This window comes from Apodemus sylvaticus, chromosome 13, assembly GCF_947179515.1.
Source record: "Apodemus sylvaticus chromosome 13, mApoSyl1.1, whole genome shotgun sequence".
NCBI lineage: Eukaryota > Metazoa > Chordata > Mammalia > Rodentia > Muridae > Apodemus > Apodemus sylvaticus.
Genome location: NC_067484.1, coordinates 63,783,532 through 63,803,809, shown reverse-complemented (window position 1 = coordinate 63,803,809; position 20,278 = coordinate 63,783,532). Strand labels below are relative to the sequence as shown.

Below are 20,278 nucleotides of genomic sequence, written 5' to 3'. Positions count from 1 at the left end.
TATGAGGTCTTTTTGAATCATACTTTTCCATTCCCTCCCTTTAAAAAAACTGCTGAAAAATGCTGTTTTTAAAAAGACACAGTACCCTGACTATCAGAGATGACGATGGAGTACATTAGTTATCTTAAAGTTGGAGAATCCTAGTTTGACACTGAAGCATCCTGCTCAGTCTTCCAACCAGTCCTGCTTCTGAAAAAGAGTGAGCGCCAGCCAAAGTATGATTAGGGTAAGGAGTGGACTTTCACAGAAAGTTTCCTTCAATGTGATGCTAGCCCCTGCAGCAGCTGTGAGCCACCTACACCTGAGCCCCAGTGAGTGTGCTTGCCAGGGTGCCATCAACCGAACTCCACATTGGGGAGGCATTTTAATTTTACAAAGGGTATACTGAAAAGCTGAGCGGAAACAAGCTGCCCACATAAAAAGTAGGGAATAAGTTAGTTACTGGGAGTGGGAGTCAGTGACCCTATTTCTATAGAGCCTTGTCTTTCTGACCCTATTGGCCACATTTCCTGCTTTGCCAGAAAAAAAGATGGCTTCCAACTCTCAACCATGTGAGCAACAGAAATTTGCTCCACATTTTTACACTTGCTGTTGTTTTGTTTGTTTGTTGTTTTGTTTTATTATGTTGTTTCTGGAAACTTTCTATGGCTCGAATGAAGGGTTTCACGAAGATTTAGCTCATCTTTTGAACCTAGTTATCCAGTAAACCAAAGAAAGTATATATAACACACCAGATGAAAAATCCTTTCATCCTCACACAATCTAATAGCTTAGAAAAATCTCTCTACTTTTTAAAGTGTTCATGTCTGGACTCAGTTCCATTATACAGATTATAAGTAGTCATGTTCACAAGGTGGTGGGACAACAGGAAAGGGGAATGTTTGAATATTATAATAAAGTCAGCCATGATTTATCCTGTAACAGATTTCTAACTATGAAAGTCTGAATTCCATCTAAAATCATTGCTTCTTATTTCTGCATTTGATCAGGCAGAATGGTATCACTTAAGAGGGAAATGAACCAAGAGAATAGACTGGTAGAAATATTAATTCCTCTGCAGAAATTTAAACAGAAGTACTATATAGAGTCTTCTATCTTGGCTTACCTTTTTAAAATTTAGGGTTTATAAGACCAAAGAATATTTTGGGTTAATATGTTTGTAAGCAGTGTTCACAACAGGGTGTTATGCAAAAGTCATTGTGAAATATGAAATAAATTCTACCTGTATAAAATATGTAAACAGATAAAAATGATTGCATGGGAAAATGGACACTCAAGGACATCCAAAATTTTCATATTTTTATTCCAAAAAAATTAAATATTCCAGAAATGCAGCTGATGTCCTTAGCTTATTTTGTAAATAGAAGTGTCGATGAGCTTTCTGCTGGCTTGTGTCCTGGGTTTGTGCTGCGTGACATTCTGTATAGGTTACTTTAAAACATCTCTTACTTATGTGCTGGTATCACAGACCTACAGGGAGCCATCAAAGCTTTGTTCCACAGTTTGCATCCTGGTAAACCAGAAGGAATTTCTCTAATATGATAAGCAGGCTGTGTCTTCACCATTGGATAATTTTCAGATTTGTACCACAAATTTCAGTCTTGACAGATTACAGAGTTGGGAAGTTCTTGTCTTGTACTCTCTGGACACCTGACAGATGGGAAGAAGCCAACAGTAGCACCAGCCAATCTACATACACTATCCCCTAGGGCCATACCAGGGTCTCTGTTCCGTCCAGCTCACATAGCTGGTGGATGCCTTCGGCTGATGATGTTCAATATCAGCTATTATCTGTCACATGAATGTTTGGCATTGGAGGATGGTGCTCTTGGGAAGCACACATTTTTGTCAAGTTCCTTTTCTCGGCCTTGACATGTTCTTTTGGAGAAAACCATAACTTGTGGCCCGAACAAGTTATGACTTGTGACTCATCTCCCTTCAGTCACAACTGTGTACTATGTGTGAAGAACTGTCCTATAAATTCTGCTTTGTGTACTATGATCCTATGGTAGACAGGTTTTCAGAGCCAGAGTTTGACTTGCCTAGACCTGTGTCTGAAGAAACACTCTTTGCTCTTTACTGATTGGAAGCAACATGTGGAAAGGAGGCCCCTCCATGAAATGCCCACTCACACACACCCTTTATATCAGCAGAGAGGCAGACTGGGCCGGAGTCTTGTGCCTGAGCTGCCATCTTTGCTTCCCTCAGACAGGGTCCATTGTGTGAAAGGGCAGATTTACCTCCAGGCTTCCTTGCCAAGATTAAGTATTGTTGTCAATTTGAGCCTGTGAAGCCTAATATGTGTTCTAGCACAAAACAATAAAAAGTTTTATTCAATGAAAGGAGAGGCTCTTCATTCTGTGAAGGCTGGTTTGTGTAGGGGAATGCCAGGACAGGGAAGGGGGAGGGGGGAGGTGTAAGGTTAGTGAGCAGGGGGAGGAGGGATGGGACAGGGGGGGTTGGAGGGGAAACAAGGAAAGGGAATAACATTTAAAATGTAAATAAAGAAAATATCTAATAAAGTTTTAAAAACAGGTTTATTTTCATTTAACCATCTTTCTATCAGGCCTGTTTTGCTTTTTGTTTTTTGTTTTTTTTTGGGGGGGGGTTGTTCCTGTTGTTGGTTGACCACAACTTAAACTTCAACGTGGAATATTTAATTCCCCCCCCCAGAAGTCCAGCTCCTAGCAACTTCTTTGAGCATCCAAAAGTGATTTTTTGTATGTGTGGAAATGATTAGGACAGAGACAGGGACAAGTAACACTGGCAAGGCTGACCATGTTGAATTCGCCTCTGTAGAGAAAGAAACACGGGACCTCGAGGAGGTCACTCTCATTTCTGTGGCTCAGACCTCTTTTCTGAAGAAAGAAATGTTGAGGAAGAAATGTTGACAGGCCTGGAGAGATGGCTCAGCCGTTAAAGCATCGGCTGCTCTTACAGAGGACCCAGGTTCATTTCCCGGTACTCACAACCATCTGTAACTCCATTTCCAGGGGATCTGGTGCCTTCTCCCAGTCTCTGTGGGCATCAGGCATGCGAACAGTGCCCAGAGGCACGTGCAGGAAAAACACCCATACACATAAAATAATTTCTTTTTATTTTAAAAGTAACTTTACATCTAACTAGAGAGATGGCTTAGCAGTTAAGAAACTTTGTATGCCAACTGTATATAGGAAATTAGTACAATTTACTACAAATATAAAATAGCAATAGTGCATTTACTGAGTCCTTAATACTCATCGCTCAGCACAGTGCCACATGGCTTGACTTTTTAAAACCTCGCAGCCCTATAAGATTGGCGCTACCACCACCCCCTTTAGCCATGAGGAACAGAGACACGGGAGGCAGCAAAACTGCCTACAGATGCACAGTTAATAGGTATTCAGGCTCCTTAGCTATTTGCCCTTGACCTAGCAAGACCCGGATGGAGGACATACCCACTTCACAAGGTAGGGGGCTGCTGTACTAGCTTCCTAGGGCTGTTGTATAAATTGCCACAAACTTGGTGTCTTGAAACAACAGAGATTTATTCTGTCACTTTCCTAGAAGCTGAAGTCCAAAAGCAAAATATTGGCAGGGCCATGTTTCCTCCAAAGCTCAGGGGGAGAGAGAGGGGGAAGGGAAGGAAGGAGGAGGGTTTCCTTTTCCAGCTTCAGCATCCCTAAGCAGTCCTTGCCTGATGACATCATCACTCCAGTCTCCACCTAGGCTTCCCATGACATCCTCTTGTGTGTCACTACCTCTATATCTAATTTAAGAGTCACCTATCATCACGCTACATCAGGTTCTACCCTACTGACATCTTAATTTCATCACATTTGCAAAGAATCTGTTTCCAGATAAGATCTCCTTCGCAGGTACCAGAGGTTGGGTTGCAACACATTATTGAGGAGTGTGGGGAAAAAGCAGAAAGCACAATTTAACTCACAGTTGTTTCCCCGATTGGGATTTTGAGCCTAAAGTAAAGATACTACAATTGTTGGAGAAGAGTTCAAGACCTCCATGGACTTCAGACTTCTTGTGCAACTGAGGCTGAAGGAATTGGGTCAGGGAAAGAGCAGTGACTCATTGTTTCAATGATATTGGTGCTTAGTTAATCATGCCCCACGCATCACTGATACTTTGGGGAAAGTGGGTTGATACAGTAGATAATCATTTTTCCAGCCACACAGGCACCTCCTATAAAAAGGACAACATCTGGAGAAATGGCTCAGAGGTTGACAGAACTGGATGCTTCTCTAAAACACCCATGTTCAGCTCCCAGCATCCACATGGCAGCTCACAATTGTCTGTAGCTTCAGTTCCGGGGAATCTATGGCATTAGGCATGTACATGGTATACACACATACACACAAACACACATACACACACACACACACACACACATGTACATGCAAAATACACAACATCTTTTTTAAAAGAATAAAAGGATGGCATCAGAAAACTAGGAGAAAAGTCAATGTCCTAAAACCCAGGGGACAAGAGTACACATTACTCACCTGGACAAGGTCTGTGCACGGCTAGACCAAAATAGCAAAGTTAGAAAATACTAAAGACCTCAGTGAAATCATAATACAGCAGATACACTAGTGAGAAAACCATTTATTCTCCTAGTCCAGTGAATACCTATGGAAAACAAAAGAATAATCTTTCTGAGAGAGCTTTGGGAGGAAGGTGTAGGACAGTGAGGTGGCGGGGAGGAGGAGCTATCAGACCAGGGCGTCCTTGAGTTCGGCTACTTCACAGATTTCGTAGAGTTGAGAGGTTCTCATCTTGAGTTCTCGGGCCACCTGACAGATGGAGAAAGGCCAGCAGCAATGCACCACCACCCAGTCTTCACAGAGGGTCCCCTAGGGCAAGACCAAATTGTATAGGACCATTTTTGTCTCTAAGAACCTGTGTAATGTTTACTGCTGGCCCATCCCACCCTCTGCTTCCAAGATACCCAAACACTCAAGTTAACACTTCGGACACTAGGTAGCCCAAGTGTCCAGCCCAAGTGGCTGGTCAAGAAGTACAGTGCAGAGCCGTGTCCCTTCAATTTCTGGCATGTGTCTCTTACTGAAATCTCCCATGTTTCTGTCTAGTGTCTCTTAGCCTCATTATACTTAACTTTTTGTAGTAGATAATAAACTCAAATGGTCCCAAATCCCTAAAAAGGGATGGAAAGTAAAAAGTAAATCTCCCTTCCCTTCCCCCAGAGCTGGGCCTAGCCACCCAACTACCTGACTAGAGACAATCCAGGCAAACTTTGCCAGCTCATGTGTATGTATGTATGTATATATATGTATATATGTGTGTATATATATGTATATATGTGTGTAATATATATCTTTTTATTTGAATAGTTGTATAAATCTATGTCTTATTTTTCATGTAAAAAGATATTTTAGAGAGCAGCACACAAAATACCTAGATAATGTGTGTGAGAGAGAAAAAGAAGTCAGTCAGTCAGTCAGTCAGTCAGTCTGTCTGTCTGTCTGTCTACATCTGTGTCTGTGCCCAACACAAAAGGTTCCTTTTTGAAGACCATCTGTGTCTGTGTATCTTGGCTCTACTAAAAGATAAGGACCCCAGGAAACCTCCTAAGTAAAGTTTCCATGTGTCACACAGGCTACACTAGTGCATCCTCCAAATTAAGTCTTATTCCATCTGTCATGTCTTGAAGTAATAAGAGACATACGTGGGGTTTTATTTTTGTAGATGGTAGGGAATAGTAGCTATAGCTTCCTATTTCTGTGCATCAAAGCACATCTTATGAAGTATAAATTGGCCAATGTTTTGACCAAGCCTGTTGACCAACAGTCTTTATTATAATTTCTTCTAGGAAATATCCCTTACTATACAGCATTTTAGTTAAGGAATAATTCCTAGTAAAGAGTGAAATCAGAGCTTTTGTCCCCCCATGGTTTTCCATTAAGTGTGAATTTGATAAGCACTATTCACCAATACTCCCCCCACCTCCTATCACTTTGGGAAATCATAGGTTTGAAAAGCACCCAAGTTTTCATAAAGCTTAAGATTCGTACATACCTCAACTGCCCTTACCTGTATCTTATGTCTTTCTCTGGTGCCAATTCTCAATGCAAAGGTAGACCCTGGTAACAGTGGCCAACAAAGACACTCTCCGTAATTCCTGGCAATGTCACACTCAAGACACATGGGACAAAACAGACCCCAGAAACCTGCCAATTGCACATAAAAGAAAACCAGCATTTTCAGATATTCAGGGAACGACTTCATATCTTAAACAGATTCACAACCCTGTGCCATCAATTTCAGCACTGCATTGTCTTCCCCACAACCAGAGACAGGGAATGAATAAACAATTCTCAAAAATCTGAGCTAGAAAATTAACATTACCTAGTCACATCAAAATTGTATTTTTTGTTGAGTATTGCCAAAGCTGAACCTGATGCAATTCTGTTAGCATTGATTATGGCAACAGGTTTTTATTCCCTGGTCAAAAATGGTAAATAATTTTTTAAATAATTGATGCTTGTTCATCTCATTTCAGTACTTAACATGGACCTAGAATACTAGAATATTCTTGAATAACAAATATTCCTTTCCACAATAATGATAGAAAATCTTTTGGGTATATACTGACTCTGTTTCCTATTCTTACCAGGATTTTATTCTATTTCTCGGATCAGAGGTTATTCTAGTTTCTGTTAACTTCACCAATCCAGTGACATTTGTCCATTATAATCTGTAAACTATTTGGTGATTGGACCCGTTGCGTGTCGACTGGAAATGCTTTCTGCTTGTTAGTTCATTGGCCATTAACTATTTTTTTAAAGATTTATTTATTCATTATATGTAAGTACACTGTAGCTGTCTTCAGACACACCAGAAGAGGGCGTCAGATCTCATTACAGGTGGTTGTGAGCCACCATGTGGTTGCTGGGATTTGAACTCAGAACCTCTGAAAGAGCAGTCAGTGCTCTTAACTGCTGAGCCATCTCTCCAAGCCCTGGCTGTTAACTATTGATAAGGGTTGCTACACAGCCTAAATGGACTTTCTAACAGGAATTCTAAAGATGTTTGAGGCCACAGAGTCTTTTGAGAATATAATGAACTTGTTCAGAAGGGAGAAGAGAAGACAGACAGACAGACAGACAGACAGACAGATTGTGCATTCCCTTCCATGGCACTCATGGAGCCACTGAATGGGCCACAAGTTAAGAGCTTCTGACCTACAGTTTAGATGTTACATCATCTAACATTGCAAGATGGCTACCCTGATGGTTTCAAATAATGGGGACTGTGAACCAACAAAAATGCCATGTTGGCCAGTCTACAGAAACACTGTCCTAGCTAGGGTTATCACTGCTGTGAGGAAACACCATGACCAAAGCAACCTGGAGGTTAGGGGTTTATGTGGTTTATGTTTTCAAACAACCTCTCATCATTGAAGGAAGCCAGGACAGGAACTCAAGCAAGGCAGGAACCTAGAGGCAGGAATCGATGATGCAAAGCCCACGGAGGGGCGCTGCTTGCGGCCTGTTTCCCCTGGTTAGCTCAGCCTGCCTTCTAGTACAACCCAGGACCACCAGCCCAGGGGTGGGCTTACCCATAGTGTGCTGGGCCCTCTCCCATCAATTACTAATTTTTTAAAAAATGCCCTACAAACTTGTGTCTACAGCCTGATCTTACGGAGGTATCTTTTTAATTGAAGTTCCTCCTCTTAGATGACTTTAGCTTGTGTCAAGTTGACATAAAACTATCCTGCTCGCATCCTAACCATTTTAGTCAAGTGACCAAATCTTAAGTGTTCACTTTGGGTGAGTTTAATAATTGCATTCACCTATACATCAGGAGCTATGGGTTGCTCTCCCCCAGCATTTATCACACGTTTCTATACAATAAATCCCACCCTTCCCACCCCTACTCTTGAGAGAAAAACAGCCATGACTTCGATCCCAAGGAAAGTTTTGCCTCCTCTCAGCCCTCATCTCAAGGGAATCACATTTACTCTTATAACTATTTTGATTTTGTATAATATCATGTATTTGGGGGGATTGTTTTCTTTTTCTTTTCTTTTTGTTTTTTAGATTTACTCATGTTATATGAATGTGTGATTCTTTTTTTTTAAATTATTTTTCTTAGTTTTTGTTTTTTGAGACAGGGTTTCTCTTGTAGCCCTGGCTGTCCTGGAACTCTCTCTGTAGACCAGGCTGGCCTCAAACTCAGAAATCCGCCTGCCTCTGCCTCCCAAGTACTGGGATTGAAGGCATGCGCCACCATTGCCTGGCGAATCTGTAATTCTTACTGTTGGATAAATAGCATTTCATTGTATGAATATTCTAGAAACTATTCTCCCACTAATCAACACTTTATAGGTCCATTTTTATATTAATACCACTATACTTTATGTGTATTTATATGCCTTTATTTAGACATTTAAGTCTTTCTATAGACATACCTTTAATTCTATATGTGAATATATGTTTCCTTTTATTTGGGTAGTTTCCTGAAAGTGCAATTATTAGGCCATGTTTTAATTCTACAAATATAGATGAATAATCATTCAAAGCATCTGGACCATCATACCCCCTCCAACAATGCCCAAGACTTCTAATGGCACCACATCATCACCATCACTTACTATCATCAGAGTTTTCCGTTTAGCCATTGGAGTGTGTGTACAGTGTTAGTCACTGCAGCTTCTGTTGCACCCGAAACAAAGATATGATAGGAACCACGTAGCTGAGAGCAGACTGGGTGTAACCTCAAGTAATTCTGAGACATTTTAATCTGAATTTTTAAAAAAATCCCACCTGGAGATATGGATCCAGTACGTTTGTAGGATATACAAGAATCAGCCCCCAGCACTGAAAAATACACATGAGGAGACTCTACCCAACACTGACAACTAGTCTGAACAACCGAGAAAACAGCGAAATTTACAGCAAGAGCAGAGGGCTCCCAGCCATCGGCAACCTTGAATTAGGGCAATTTGAAATCAATGGCACGTTCGGGGAGATTATGAAATACTGTAAATTCCCACAAATAAAGCAATTAATCAAAATTTGCTTAATTGTAAAGCTGGCAAATGAAGCGCCTGATCGATTCTGTTTACAGAATTGTCGCTGAGCTGTAAGCACACCCATAAAGAAACTGATTATGTCTTGGCACTTCTGAGAGCCTCGTTGTTAGGACTCACGGCTGCTTTTTTTATCCCCCGCCCCCCTCCAGCTTTTAGGAACTTTCTTTTCCTTCTGCCTTTTCACCCTTCGCTCAGATGTCTGCAGAGGCGCTCAGGACCTCTCAGCGGTGGCTCTAACCCACTCAGTGACATGTGCTGTGGGAGTTGCCAACTAATCCCTCAGTGGCTAGCTGCGCGCTCCGGTCTTGTATGGGGAACTGCTGGATGGGCACAGAGGGTATCTGCGCATCCTCAGACCAGTCGGCCCCCTCAGGCTGGGCAGCAGTGAACTCAGGAGCTGGTGCGGTCCGTTCACCGTGGAATTCCTGCTTGGTCATAGGCTTCTCAGTAGCACCCTGCTCCTCCTTCTCAATCTCCTTTGGGTCTTGGCAGAAGTGAAGACCAGGCATAACCTCCCATGGGCGCCCACGGGAGACAGTACCTCACACATGGAGTACTTCCCGGGCCAGCATCCACCACATCAGACCCACTGAGTGAGCTCCCTCGTTGCATGGGACGGCAATGTCTACATAGCGCAGGGGAGAATCTGTGTCACACAGAGCAACGGTGGGCAGGTTGACATAAGAGGCTTCTGAGGGGCTGGTGGTCAGCCCTGGGACCAAGCATCACTAGAAGCCATGGGTCCCTGAAGACTGCTCAGATCTGGTTAGTGAAGGTCCTAGGTGTGAAGCAGCCAGCAAGGGGAGTGGCTCCAGTGGCAGCCGCAAACTTCAGCACAGCTCGCTGGCCAGTGCTCCTGGAGATGACACTGGCTTCTCTCTCTTTCCCTCCCCCTTCCCCTCCCCCACCCATCCCTTTCCCTCTCCCTCTCCATCTCCCTCTCCATCTCCCACTCTCAATTTGTTTTTATTTATTTACATTCCAGATGTTATCTCCCTTCCCTGTTTCCCCTCCCCCTGCTTTTATGGGGGTGCTCTCCCACCCACCCACCCACCCACTCTCACCTCACTGCCCTGGCATACCCCTATGCTGGACCATCAAGCTTCCACAGGGCCAAGAGCCTTCCCAATGATGCCAGATAAGGCCATCTTCTGCTACATAAGCAGCTGGAGCCATGGGTCCCTCCATGTGTACTCTTTGGTTGTTGGTTTAGTCCCTGGGAGCTCTGGGGAGGCAGGGGTTCTGGTAGGTTGATATTGTTGTTCTTCCTATGGGGTTGCAAACTCTTTCAACTCCTTCAGTCCTGCCCCTAACTCTTCCATTTAAGTTCCTATGCTCAATCCGATGGTTGGCTGCGAGCATCTGCATCTGTATTGGTCAGGCTCTGGCAGAGCCTCTCAGGGGACAGCTATACCAGACTCCTGTCAGCAACTGCTTCTTGGCATCAGCAATAGCATCTGCAGATGGGATGAATCCCTAGGTGGAGCAGCCTCTGAAGGGCATTTTGTTCAGTCTCAGCTCCACTCTTTGTCCCTGCATTTCCTTCAGACAGGAGCTATTCTGGATTAATATTTTTGAGATAGGTGGGTGGCCCCATCCCTCAACCGGGGGCTGTGCCTAACCTCCAGATATGGTCTCTACAGGTTCTTTCTCCCCTTTGTTGCAATAGTGATAAAAACTGAATGGTATTGGTATAGAAACAGGCAGATAGATTAAATGAATAGAATTGAAGACCCAAAATTAAACCCACACAGCTATGGTCACCTAATCTTTGACAAAGAAGCCAAAACCATCCAGTAGAAAAAAAAGACAGCATATTCAAGAAATGGTGCTGGTTCAACTGGCAATCAGCATATAGAAAATGCAAATTGATCCATTCTTATCTCCTTGTACAAAGTTCAAGTCCAAGTGGATCAAAGACCTCCACATAAAACCAGATAAACTAAATCTAATAGAAGAGAAAGTGGGAAAGAGCCTCGAACGCAGCCGCATGGGTTGGAGGTGGGGATTTCCTGAACAGAACACCAGTAGCTCTAAGATCAACTAGACAGCTGGGCAGTGGTGGTGCACACCTTTAATCCTAACACTTGGAAGGCAGAGGCAGGCAGATTTCTGAGTTCGAGGCCTGCCTGGTCTACAGAGTAAGTTCCAGGACAGCCAGGGAGGGCTACACAGAGAAACCCTGTCTCGAAAAACAAACGAACAAACAAAAAGATCAACTATAGACAAATGGGATCTCATACAATTGAAAAGCTTCTATAAGGCAAATGACATTGTCAACAGGACAAAACAGCAACCTACATACTGGGAAAAGATCTTTACCAACCCTACATCTCCTAGAGGGCTAATATCCAATATATACAAAGAACTCAAGAAGTTAGACTCCAGAGAACCAAATAACCCTATTTTAAAAATGGGGTACAGAGCTAAACAAAATTCTCAACTGAGGAATCTCAAATGGCCAAAAGCACCTAATGATCTTTGTTGCTGCTCTTGTTTATAAGCACACATTGGCTTTTACAGAGAGACATGGGTCCTTTTCCTGTTAACATCTCATATAAGGCAAATGTCTCAATGGGTTATTAGTCATATATAGTCTTCTTTAACAGGGCTCAAGATCAAGATGTGTGGCAAACACTCAGCTTCTTTCTTTATACCTACAAGTCTGGTGGTTACACCAGCTCCCTCAGCCTACCTAAACCCAGGCCTATTCTCCCCACTTACATGTGGAATCCCATCCTTCTACCTCACAGCAGCAAGTCAAAACAAAGACAAGCTACAGTGTGGAGTTCCAGAGAGCAGGGGTAGGAAAGTGGGTGGAAACTTGAGTTATTCCAGTGGAGTTGAACCTTCCAACCGTGGGACACTTTAGAGTGGAATGGAGCGTGCTCATGCGTTGCCAGTGGGAGTGTGAATTAGTTCACCTTTCCAGGAGGAAAGTCACTAGGCAACAGCATGATTTAAAGAGGCATGTTCTGTTTGGTCAGCAAATTTACCCATTAGCAATTACCCAAGACAGATATCTTCACGCCATGCAAAAATGACATCTGAATAAGCATATTCACACGGCATTGGTTTGAATAAATCACATAAAGGTCCACCAACAGGGGTTTCTGCATAAATAAACTGTGGTACAAGGGGATCCATAAAGCAATTTAAGAAATTAGCTCCAGATGTGCTTACGTGCTGTTCACGACCTAAATGCGTGGTGAAATTAAAACAGAGGTACAAAGTAATGTGTATTTACAGTCCTTCCATTTGTGTAAATCATGTACACACATAAGTCAAGTAATCTGGGATGCATCAAAATATCCAAGGGATATAACTATAGCTATTCCATCCTTTGATCACTTTTATATTTTTCTGTTTTATAAATGGTGCTTTTGGGGCTGGAGAGATGGCTCAGCGGTTAAGAGCACCGACTGCTCTTCCAGAGGTCCTGAGTTCAAATCCCAGCAACCACATGGTGGCTCACAGCCATCCCTAACGAGATCTGACTCCCCCTTCTGGAGTGTCTGAAGACAGCTACAGTGTACTTACGTATAATAAATAAATCTTTAAAAACAAACAAACAAATAAATAAGTAAGTAAGTAAATAAATAAATAAATAAATAAATGGTGCTTTTAAATTGTAAAGCATATTTCCCTTTAAAACTTTCCACAGCCTTACAAGTATGTGTACTCTATCTGGACTCTTAATGTAAGAGTAGCAGCCTCAGGGAAGAACAGGGTGGACAGGAAGCAGGACGCAGTGCTTGCTTCTCATAAGTTCTAGGGGCCCTGATACCTGGCAGCTGAGATAAATACTGACTCCGTGTGCCTTTGCTCCAGGTCAGAGATCAGTCATGAAATGAGAACCTCTTGAGAACCGGACAAGGGCCAGAAAAGAGCTCAGTCAGCAAGGCGAGTTTCCTTTCAGATCGTTCTTGTTGTTACAAGAGTGATGCATGACCTTCACGGAGATAGTAAAGAGATAATAAAGACTGAAATATTTGTCAGTCTGCCGTGGAAAGACACCCGCTGTAAATACACAACTATTCGTATCCTTCTATACTTTATTTCTAAATGCTTTCACCACCTTCAGATGAAACCTAGTGAGCACAGTTTGGCTCTCACTTGGCTTCTTGTATCCAAAACCATAGATAAGCCACGTGTGGAACCATGCATCCCCAATCCCAGTACTCAGGAGGGAGAGGCAGAGGGATTTCCATGAGTTCCAGACCAGCCAGGGAAACATTATGAGACCCTGTCTCAGAAAAATAATAAATGAATAAAAGTAAAACTATATACAAAATACCTTTTTACCCATTAAATGTCACTCTCCCACGTGACTTTTCATGGCCAGGTAATAATTCAGTGGATGGATCCAATACGGACACCATCCCAAGCATTGCTGTGGTTTTAATGTTCCTGGTAAACTTTGCAGAGAATTTATTTCATTAGACTAAGCCCCTAGAAATGTAGTTATCATGTCAATAGTGGATGGGGGAAGCTATTTTTTCTATCTTTGTCAACAATAGATTTTATCTTAAGATCTACATTGTTGAAAAGCACATTTTTTTTCCTTCAACTAAGGAGTAGGCTTGAGACACTAGCCTAGTTGAGCTTTTTAGAAATCATTTACTTTTTGACCTTATGTTGTGGTAGCTTTTCTTCAGGATTTGGGGGTGGGATGGACTGAGGGGTGGAATGGGGGAATAGAGGAGGGTGGTAAAAAGACACTAAAGTAAAAAGGAAACCCGTACAGATTTTCCTGTCTCTGCAGACACTGAAGAGGCCGGTGCTCCAGTCCCCACCAGTCTGAACAATGGCTGTGACTGTGGTCCTGCCACTGGTTCTACGGATTGGCTGCTTCACCACGACACAAGCTGGCCCATGGCTCCTGGAGAGTCAAGGATGATGGTTAACTAGTTAACAGATGCTACAGAGTGATCACTATTAATCAAGACAGAACAATAAAGAGGAGATCAGAGACCCGAGGTGCTGAGAGGCTCTGATTCTTAATCTGGGCTGACTGTCTAGCTCTTTCAGCCTTCCTTCCCTGACCTTTTTTTTGGGGGGGGGGTGCATCCCATTAAGGAACAACCTGTCACTCAAGTTCAGTATCCAATCTACCAGCCCAGTGTTTGCCAGAAGTTAAATTCACAAACTTGAAACAAAGGCATCAGATGAGATCCCAGCATGCCCCTCTGTGGTGACATGACCTCATCTAAGTGGTTCAGGCTCCCGACTTCCTGTCAGTTCAGATGGGTAAACTATCTGAGGAGCCTTGCTTTGTAAGCTGAAAGCCTATGGTTAGTGTACTCTCTCCAAAGGGACCATAGCAAGGTGACATAAGCTATAGCCCAAGAATGATGCCCCTTTATTGAAGAGAGGACTAAGTGAGCACCTGGAGACCTGAGGGAGGCCACTGGAGTCCACACGTGGAGTCCACACGTGGAGTCCACATGTGAATGGCACCAATGCAGAACACCCCACAACTGCACCACAAAGTTTAACTTGGAGTTTATTGATGGATATTTACACTTTCTGTAAATCTAAATTAGGAAACGAATGTTCAAGGAACTAGGCTCCAATAGTGAGCAGGGGGGGAACCTCCCCATTTCTGAGATGGAAAGATTTGTCTGGATTTCAGCCAGGAAAATGGCACCAGTCAGGTGCCATTTGATGAAGGTAGCTGCTAAACTTCATGGGAAAGTCAGGTCAACTCGGAGTCAACGTGGGGCCTAGAATGAGTCTGAGCATGCACAGTATTGTCATTACCCTGTTATGTGCCTCTCTTAAGGCAGGCCCCATGAAGTGTTTGCATCTGATCACTAATGTGCTTTGGAAAATTAAGAAAGGATCTTGCCTCTCATTTGCAACAAAATAAAACAGGACATAATACTGTTTCCCCAGGAACCATTGTTACAGTAAGTCACCAAGTTCTAGATCCCCTAGACCTGGAAGTGAAACATGTCTGAACAATCACAAATTTTTATTACCCTAGGCAGACCTTCAGACTTGGACCAATAAATTCAATGAGAGGTTATGATACCATGATGTGCCTTCTCCATCACACCAATGCTAGAGTCAAACATGAAATGTCCCCTACAGACTTGTGCTGAAGTTGATGGCATGATTTGGAGAGGTTCTGGAAACCCTAGGTGGTAAGGCCTATTTGAGAGGCATGTTTCATTGGAATCATGCCTCTAAAAGTTGCCTTTGTAGGGGCCAGGGACCAGCCTTTCCCTCCCTCCCTGCCTATCTACCCTAATGTGCATATTATCTTCCTTCATATGTTCCCACCACACAACCTCAACATGGGCCCATAAACAATGGGGCTAAAAAAAATATGGGTTGAAATCTCTGTAACCATAAGCCAAAATATATGTCTTCCTTTCAGTTGTTTATATCATGCATCCTGTCATAGTGACAAGATGTGACAACGTGACCAAGCCCAAGCATTACCAAACAGGACAGTCTGTTCAAACAAATTCCAAAGCCTTGCCCCAGGCCAACTGGGGGTCTCCAAAGAAGTCCAGAAGTCAATACCACAACAGGTTTCCAGGTAATTCTTAAGCAAGCATTCTGCTACCACTTGATGCCTCATGCACTGGGTCTGGAGGCCATTGGTGACTGCAATAGCTTCCAAGACTTCACCAGCTAGGTGGTGTCCAAGTAACAGGAATGGCAAGGAAACAGAACAGAAGGTAGACAAGAAGAGAGGATGCTTGAAATACACCAAAGCCAATGATCCAGTGAGTCATCCAGAGGATCCTACACCAGGAAACCACTCAGAACTGTGCAGCGGGTCCCAGAGCAAGCCACATCCTGTTATGTCAGGCATTACAGAGAATACTTAAGGTTCTCATCAGCAATATAAGATCCTATATGTTCTTGAGACTTGCGGGGAGGGGAAAGTATAAAACATAAATTAATGCTAAATCAAACACTGAAAGTTAGCATTATGTCCATGTCACTGTCAAATAGAACTCATGAATTTTGTTGTTTGGTGCATTTTTGTTTTTGTTTTGTCTTTGGTTTTTTGGGGTTCTTTTTAAAGATTTATTTATTTTTATCTGTAGGAGTGTTCTACCTGCATGTACACCTGTGTGCCAGAAGAAGGCATCAGACACCATTACAGATGGTTGTGAGCCACCATGTGGTTGCTGGGAATTGAACTCAGGATCTCTGGAAGAGCAGCTAGTACTCTTAACCTCTGAGCCATCTCTCGAGACCTGCTCTTATTTTTGAGTCAGGGTCTCTCTATGTAGTCCTGGCTGGCCTAGAACTCACAGAGATGAATCTGCTTCTGCCTACAGCGTGCTGGCTTATGCTACCACGCTCAGTCCAACTCACAAACAGTATATTATATTTAAAACCTCACTTAAGCTTTCTTGTTTCTCAAAACTTCCCAGAGGCGTGGCTGCCGAAAAGCAGAAGCCAGCAGCTAGTTAGTTCCCTGTAATCAGATACTACCAAACCAAACGTGTAAAAGAAACCTTACTTGCCTCTCAGACGCCGGTGAAGAAAAAGAGAATTCTGGCGTGTGTATGTGTTCATGTCAGTTCTGAAGTGAGTTAGGAGTTACTTCTGTGGATTGACACGAACAGTGAAATGCATATTGAACTCCCTGGCCCCAGGATAGCTGGGTGTGGAGACGATTCATAGACTCACAGGAAGCAAAGTTCAGTGGGTCAGAAGGAAGGGATCCTGAGTTAACCAGACAGATGAAGGGAAAGGTCTCTGCCCATAAGTAGGAAAAACCAAGAAAGCACCCTAGGAGCCAGAAGAGCCCCCAAAGACCAATGGTCCTTCCCCAAGCCCAGACGTCCAGCCTCCACAACAGAATGAATTAGTTCTCATTAGAAAGGAAGGAGGGTTTGCTTCCTTCCTTCCTTTCTGCCTTCCTTCCTCTTTCTTTTCCTTTCTTTCTTCCTTCCTCTTTCTTTCTTTTCCTTTCTTTCTTCCTTCCTCTCTTCTCTCCCTCCCTCCCTCTCCTCTCTCCCTCCCTCCCTCTCTCCTCCCTCCTTCCCTCCCTCTCTCTCCTCCCTCCTTCCCTCCCTCTCCTCTCTCCCTCCCTCTCTCTCCCTCCCTCTCTCCTCCCTTTCTCCCTCCCTCTCTCCTCTCTCCTCCCTCCCTCCCTCCCTCTCCCTCCTCTTTCTCTCCCCCCTCTCCCTCCCCCTCTCTCTGTCAATACCACCAATGAACATTTGAAACAGGTCCTGAAGAATCCGCTTTCTTCGCAGCCCCCCCCCCCCTCCACGTGAGCTCCTTGTTGCCAGGGTCACGCGCTGTTGCTCCTCTTTGCGTGCCCAGCATCCAGCACGATACTCTGACCCTGAGTGCGTATGCGATAAATATTTGCTGATTAGATCAAATAGATTCCCTGTCTCTTCTATTGTATTTGAGCCTTTCTCAAATCTAGCTCCTCTGAGCTAAATTATGCAACTTGAACCGTGTTCCAGTTCTGTAGTGGAGGACCTAACTCTCAGGTGGGAACCTGATGAATAAAAGCAGAGGCGGCCTGAGAGCTTTCTGCATCTGTCTACACAATCCAAGGCATTTCCTTCTCCATGCGATGCCTACCCACGAGGCATCCATCATTATGCTAAGAGCTTCAATCATCTCTGATTTTAGTGGAGGGATTTCTGAGGGCTGAGCACCTGGATAAGATATTTCCCTGAAATGAACCATTTACAGCTTGCAGCCGTAGACAAGAATTTTTTTGCTTCTATCTTAAAATTATGTGCATAACACCTTTTATCACAGCAAGGAAGCCCATCTTCTATCTACTCCAAATCAAGTAACTGGGAAGGTAACTTTTACTTGTTGGGAGAAAAATTGTGTGTGTATGTATGTGTGTGTGTGTGTGTGTGTGTGTGTGTGTGTGTGTGTGTGTGTGTGTAACAGCAGTCTCATCTGCTCCTCCTACCTAGTAATGCTGTCAGATTGGTAAACTTCGCCATGCCTCTTTCTGGCTTCAGTCTATTCAACCTTCTCTTCTAAGAAGCTAGGCACCTTCCCCACCAAATGTTGATGTCCTCTCATGTTGAGTACATCAATTTGTGCAGTTTCTGCTATTTCTTTAATCAAACTTGCAGTGCCAAGAACTTATTGTGCCTTCTACTCAAGCCTCCTTGTTTACTTCCAATTCTTAATTAAAGTCAAAGCTCTGAGGTTTTTATATCAAAGGGATGGAAATTACAGGCAGGCCCCAGAAATAAGGTTTCCCTTGGCTAGGATGGGACATTCTAAGTTGAGAATGAAGCGGATTCCTTTAACTCCAATGGGCCTTCTTACACAAGCCAAGCACAGTGGCCCCTTTTCGAGTACACATGGCAATAGGTAACTCCCACTTTCCCCACAAGCCACTCTTCTTCCCTGGACCCTTTTACAAAGGGATTGGCTAGATGTTCGACTAACAGCAAAACCTGGGTGGACAGTCACCTGACTTCCTACCTCAAGCTCGAGATTAAATGCTTGTCTTCAGAGGGCATGGGTGAGAAGAGTGGTACGTGTGTACTGAGCAAGGAGATGTCCTCACACCACCTGGAGAAATGATGTCCCAGCCAGCTCATAGCTACAAGCCAGGCTTGTCACCTGGCTACCTTTCCCTAGGACAATAAAGAGACTGACTCTAAACTCAGATTAAAACCAAAGGGGAGCCATGCCTTTAAAAGAATGTTACCTTGGTATTCTGGAACCTGAGGTCATAGCAGTCTGACAGACATGCTATTTTTTTTTTTACACATGCTATTGTGTTTTTTTAAAGGCAGTGCATGCCCAACTGAGGGTCTGTCCTTTTTCTCTAGTCTGAAGGGAGAGACTGAGGGAAATACACTTTACGAAGGATTCACCTTGTTAAGCGCCACTACGCTCCATATCTCTGGTCTCTGAAGCTGCACTTTCTACCTTATTTGGCAAGGCTTCATCAACAGGACCAGTGGTTCAATCCTGAAAGATAATGCGATTCCATAATTTACCCAAAAGCAGGGTAAGAAAGGTCTTCCAGCCTGGGGATTGCATATCAAAAAAAAAAAAAGTCTTCAAAGGATCGGATCGGAAAACCCTTAAGAAAACTGATTGAGGACAGACTATCTCCAACATATATTAGTATTGCAGTATATATTTCTAATTACGAAAGGGGTTGGAGGAAGACATCATACAAGCCTGGAAAAATGAAGGGGTTTCCTTTAACTCAAGCGGGCTTTCTCCTTTTGGATACAGAGGTATCCAAAGTGTGTCTCTACAACTGAACATTCTGAGAATGTTTTTTTGTTGTTGTGTTTTTTTTTTAAGGGAAGTGGCCTAAAAAGAAAGCTCTGGAAATAACATCCAGGAAGGTGTTTCTGCAACAGAAAACCCTGGAAGTTGTACAAAGTGTCAGTAACAAGGGGAATCCTAGAATTTACCAAGTCTCAAAATGAAACAAACTGAGAGAATTTATTTTCAAGTGGTACAGTGAAAGTAATGTTTAGTTTGAATTTCAACAAACCCCTAGACATGTTGCTAATAGAAATACATTCTGAGCTATTTTAAATTCTGTTAGTCAAGTGAAACAAAAACCATAAACAAGCCAATTTAACCCAATATATTTGAGACAATACTATGTTGGCATTTAATCTTTCTTTTCTCTTTCTCTTTTTTTTTTTTTTTTAAATGTGTGGGTATTGTATCTGCATGAATGTCTGTGTCATGGGCATGTCTGGTACACACAAGACCAGAAGAAGGTATCAAATCCCTTTGGCTCAGAGTCACTGACAGTTGTGACAGATGTGGTTGCTCAGAACCAGGTTTTCTGGAAGAGCAGCCAGTGCTCTTAGCCACTAAGCCATTGTTCCAGTCCCTTCAATCAAGATTTTAAAAAGTATTATTGAGATATCTTGCATTCTTTTTGCATGCTGAGTCTCTAAGATCTGGAACATAAACTAGTTACAGCACATGGAGATCTGGTCCAGCTACAATTCAAGTGCTCTGAAGATTCATGTGACAAAGCCCGGAACAGCACAACTCTCAATTTACCATCACCACCTCCTCTTACAAATTAAAAATGCACTAAGCATTCCTTTATTACATTCTTTAAGACCCTTAGAAGGGTCGTGTTTTACCCTAGGTTTTTTTGTTTGTTTGTTTGTTTTAACATGCAATTAGTTACACTTTGTGTATAGCATAGCAGTAAACAATTAGAAACAATTTAAAATTCTCCAGTTTTGGGGTACTTTAACAGGATTCTCAACTTGT

General features: G+C 43.0%; 1 protein-coding gene across 1 annotated transcript; it reads right to left on the bottom strand.

Moving 5' to 3' along the window:
* Nucleotides 1–4,624: 4,624 nt before the first annotated feature.
* On the bottom strand, nucleotides 4,625–18,615 carry Plac8l1 (PLAC8 like 1). Its single transcript, XM_052155659.1, has 4 exons — nucleotides 18,497–18,615; nucleotides 13,798–13,934; nucleotides 6,049–6,185; nucleotides 4,625–4,850 (listed from the first exon to the last, which is right to left on the bottom strand). Exons 1-4 carry the CDS (start codon nucleotides 18,613–18,615, stop codon nucleotides 4,710–4,712), a joined length of 534 nt encoding a protein of 177 aa, XP_052011619.1. The 3' UTR covers nucleotides 4,625–4,709.
* Nucleotides 18,616–20,278: the final 1,663 nt, after the last annotated feature.

Excerpts from the sequence above, each read along its gene's own strand:
- Plac8l1 (XM_052155659.1), bottom strand. The coding sequence starts at position 18,615 with ATGAGCTGGCTGGGACATCATTTCTCCAGGTGGTGTGAGGACATCTCC. Across the intron at positions 13,935-18,496 it reads CATTTAATCTCGAGCTTGAG|GAGCCATGGGCCAGCTTGTG; the intron begins GTAGGAAGTCAG and ends TTGACTCTCCAG. Across the intron at positions 4,851-6,048 it reads GAGAAAGACATAAGATACAG|GGGACCCTCTGTGAAGACTG; the intron begins GTAAGGGCAGTT and ends GTCTTGCCCTAG.